General features: G+C 34.7%; 1 protein-coding gene across 1 annotated transcript; it reads left to right on the top strand.

Moving 5' to 3' along the window:
* Window positions 1–841: 841 nt before the first annotated feature.
* Window positions 842–1,645, top strand: LOC136043116 (serine protease inhibitor 88Ea-like). The gene has a single exon (XM_065728056.1). It carries the CDS (start codon window positions 866–868, stop codon window positions 1,643–1,645), a length of 780 nt encoding a protein of 259 aa, XP_065584128.1. The 5' UTR covers window positions 842–865.
* Window positions 1,646–4,200: the final 2,555 nt, after the last annotated feature.

The following is a 4,200-nucleotide window of genomic DNA, read 5'->3' on the forward strand; positions in this document are numbered from 1 at the left end:
GTCGGTGAATTTCATGGTCCAATGGAGCGTTGGTTCTGATAGTACCTGTTTCTGCATTGATCGTATAATAACTGTCGGGATCTCCAGAATATATAGAATACCGTATATTATCGTCTTAAAAAAAGCAAAAAATATCACTTTAAGCAGGTATGACAAATATTCGTGCTATTACTATAATCAGCAATTCATTTCAACAACTATGCATACTCCAAGTATGATGGCTATAGGGGGCGAGGGAAATTTCGAGTCCATGCTCACCTATCCCCGAGATATCAGTTTTTTCCTTTTTTTTCGATTTAATTTTTCTGTTTTTTACATCTTTTTAACGCTAACTGCATCACCAGCATATACATCAGCATTGCAATGACGTTGTCACACTTGATGTATGGAGGAATTTTTCATGTATGGAGAAGTTTATATTAAGTTGCTTAAAGATCCAAAATGTGGTAATTGCAAAAATATTTGAATATAGTTTGATAAGGGATTACAACAATTCAAAAACCCTAAAAAAAAGTTTGAAGCTTAGCAGAAATCGCTGATAGAAATCGGAATTGCGGTAATAACCAAATATCTTTGAATAGCCCTAGTATAAAAAGATACTAAATTGCATAAAGAGCACGAAACTGGTAATTGCAAAAATATTTTGTATATATTTTAACAAGGGATTATAACTGTTCAAAAACTTCAAGAAAGAAAATCGAAAGTTTGAAGCTTAGTAGAAATCGTTGTTAAAAAAAACATCATTACCGAATTTCTTTTCTTATAAGTATAAGCAGTGTCTTTTTAAGATATGGAAAAAGTTGAAAATTTTTTTAAGTTCACTTCAAAATCACTAAAGTTTTATTCACACAAGCGAAAGGGAACCATGCAAATATTGTTAGCGTTTGCGACATTATGGGTGGCGGCATCTGGAATGGCCATATCTACAAATGAAACAGAACCCCCTGAGCCTGAATGTTTTGGAGCGAAGCAAATAATCAACACGGGAGAGGTAACATCTGCTGCTGAATTTTATGCTGGAGAAGTTGATTTCAGCATCGACCTTTTCAAGAAAGTCTATGCGGACAACGGTGGCATCAAAAGCAAAAAACCGCAAAATGTATTCTTCTCGCCATTTAGCGTCCACTCGGCCCTGCTCCTAGCTTATTTTGGATCTGCCGGAGAAACTCAGAAGAATTTAGGAGAAGTCCTAAGACTAGGAGAGACGGACAAGGCCACTGCAATTCGATCTTACAAAGCTACACAGATGCTACATCGTCTCTCCAGTGCAGCTAACCTGACCTCAAAAAGCTATGACCTTGAGCTGGCTAATAAGGTGTTCTTCGATTCTACCGAGCCATTGTCAAATTGTATCACTAAAGTTCTTTCAGAAGAAGTTGAAGAAATGGATTTCTTAAAAAAGAGTTCTGAGTCACTTAACATGATTAATGGATGGGTGAATGATAAGACCAAGAGAAAAATAGAGAATTTCTTGGAGAAAGGTTCGATTACTTCTGAAACTCGAATGGTTTTGGCTAACGCAGCCAACTTCAAAGGAGATTGGCAATCTCAGTTCAAGCCTGAGAGAACAAAGTCTACAATTTTCCACATTTCACCCAGTGAGCAAACCTTTGTTCAAATCATTCTTCAATATCGATTCCATTAGGAGTGTTTCCACCTTTTACAAAGATTAAATAAAAAAAAACAAGTTTTTTTTAACTGAAAGTAAGGAGTAAAATTAAAACTTAAAACGAACAGAAATTACTTCGTATATGAAAGGGGCTGCTTCCTCACCAACATCCCGCTCTTGACGCTAAAGTTTGACTCTTTCTCTCAACTCTTCTTTTTAAAACAGTAAAAAACTTTAGCGTAAAGAGCGGGATGTTGGTGAGGAAGCACCCCATTTCATATACGAAGTAATTTCTGTTCGTTTTAAGTTTTAATTTTGCTCCTTACTTTCAGTTAAAAAAAACTTGTTTTCTTTAATTTAATTTCTGAACGTTTTTCCATCAATGCATGTTTTGATTTTGGCTCTCCGCAGAGGAATAATTAAAACGAAATTTGCATATTTATTATTTTTTTTGCTAAATGACTTTCTCATAATTTTGATTGAATGATTTTGAGAAAAAAGAGCGGGGGAGGAAGCCTAGTTGCCCTCCGATTTTTTGGTTAATTAAGATAAAGGCAACTAGAACTTTTAATTTTTTACGAATCTTTTTTTTAGTAAAAGATATACGTAACTTATAAATTAGCTTACGTAAAGAAGTTTTGTATTCTCATGTTTTTATTACATATATGAGGGGGTTCGCCCCCTCGTCAGTACCTCGCTCTTTACACTAAAGCTTAGATTTTGTCCCAATTCATTAAGAATGACTCCTGAATCACCAAAGCCGTAAAATAAATAGTTGAAATTACTAAAAATACTTTAGCGTAAAGATCGGGGTATTAGAAGGAGGTGAGTTCCTCATATGGGTAATAATTTCCGTTCGTTTTAAGTTTTAATACTGCTCTTTACTTCCAGCTGAAAAAACTTTTTCATATTTCTTTTTTCATTGTTTTTTTTTAATAATGCTAGTAAATCCTGCGCTCCCTTCATGGAAATTTTCTTCTACCATGACAAATTCCTCCTTGGAAAGCTCCCCCAGTCTATCCCCTTATTCTCAACCCCTCCCCCCGACCAAAAAATCCGACTGAAAACGCCTACACACTTCCTAATAACCATTACTATATGTAAGCACTGGTCAAATTTTGTAACTTGTAGCCCGTCCCCCAGGGACAGTGGGGGAGTAAGTCATCCCAAAGACATAGTTTTTATGGTTTTTGACTATGTTGAACGAAATGGCTGATCCGTTGACCTTAGGAAAAAAATGAGCGTGGGAGGGGGCCTAGATGCCCTCCAATTTTTTGGCCACTTAAAAAGGGCACTAAAACTTTTCATTTCCGTTAGAATGAGTCCTCTCGCGACATTCTAGGACCACTTGGTCGATACGATGACCCCTGGAAAAAAAAAAAAAAAAAAAAAAATAAACACGCACCTGTGATTTGTATTCTGGCAAAAAATACAAAATTCCACATTTTTGTAGATAGGAGCTTGAAACTTCTACAGTAGGGTTCTCTGAGAAGCTGAATCTGATGGTGTCATTTTCGTTAAGATCCTACGAATTTTAGGGGGTTTTTCCCCCTATTTTCCTAAATAAGGCAAATTTTCTCAGGCTCGTAACTTTTGATGGGTAAGACTAAACTTGATGAAACTTATATATTTAAAATCAGCATTAAAATACGATTCTTTTGATGTAGCTATTGATATCAAAATTCAATTTTTTAGAGTTTTGGTTACTATTGAGCCGGATCGCTCCTTACTACAGTTCGTTACCACGAACTGTTTGATACTTGAAAAAAAATGTTCGGAGGTTTTTTTTCCGTTTTTTTTCATGGGGGATTTTCAAGGGAGGGGGAGGGGTAATTAGAATGAACAGGAAAAACCAATAATGTGTCAATTGTCGTCAAAATTTCATTTTTAATTTAGCCTAAGTTTAAATTTACTTCTCTAATTTATCACCTGTTTGGTTTAAACTTTAATTTTACACCTTGCCTATAGGTTGAATTTTGTCTACGCTATTTAACTTACCTATCTAGAATCCAAAAACAAAATTTTTTGTTTTTGAATATTATTAATGAATTACTGAGAATAATGATTTGATAAAAATTGCTACTGGCATTGACAGTTGTCATGTCTTCACTATAAAAGAGCTATAATATTTTCTCAGTTAAGTGTTTGTTTTCTGTTTTAATTTCTAGCTGAAAGTCACTGGTTATGTTCACTGTAATGGAAAATTTTCTTGCGGATGATTTTGTTTCCTGTAGTAATTAAATTAAACAACAAGTTTTTTTTTTTAACCGAAAGTAAGGAGTGTCCTTAAAACTTAAAACGAAAGAAATGATTCTGTATATGAAAGGGGCTGTCCCCTCCTCAACGCCCCGCTCTCTACGCTAAAGTTTTTTCTTATTGTTTAAAAAAGTAGAGTTTTGAGAAAGTCAAAATTTAGCGTAAGAGCGGGGCATTGAGGAAGGATAGTCCCATTCATATACGAAATAATTTCTGTTCGTTTTAAGTTCTAATGTCGCTCCTTACTTAAAGTTAAAAAAAAGTTTTTTTTATTTAATTTCTGATCGCTTTTTAATTAATAAAGGGTTTGATTTTGGCTAGCCGTAGATGAATGA

Source organism: Artemia franciscana, unplaced genomic scaffold (assembly GCF_032884065.1).
Source record: "Artemia franciscana unplaced genomic scaffold, ASM3288406v1 Scaffold_3046, whole genome shotgun sequence".
NCBI classification, from domain to species: domain Eukaryota; kingdom Metazoa; phylum Arthropoda; class Branchiopoda; order Anostraca; family Artemiidae; genus Artemia; species Artemia franciscana.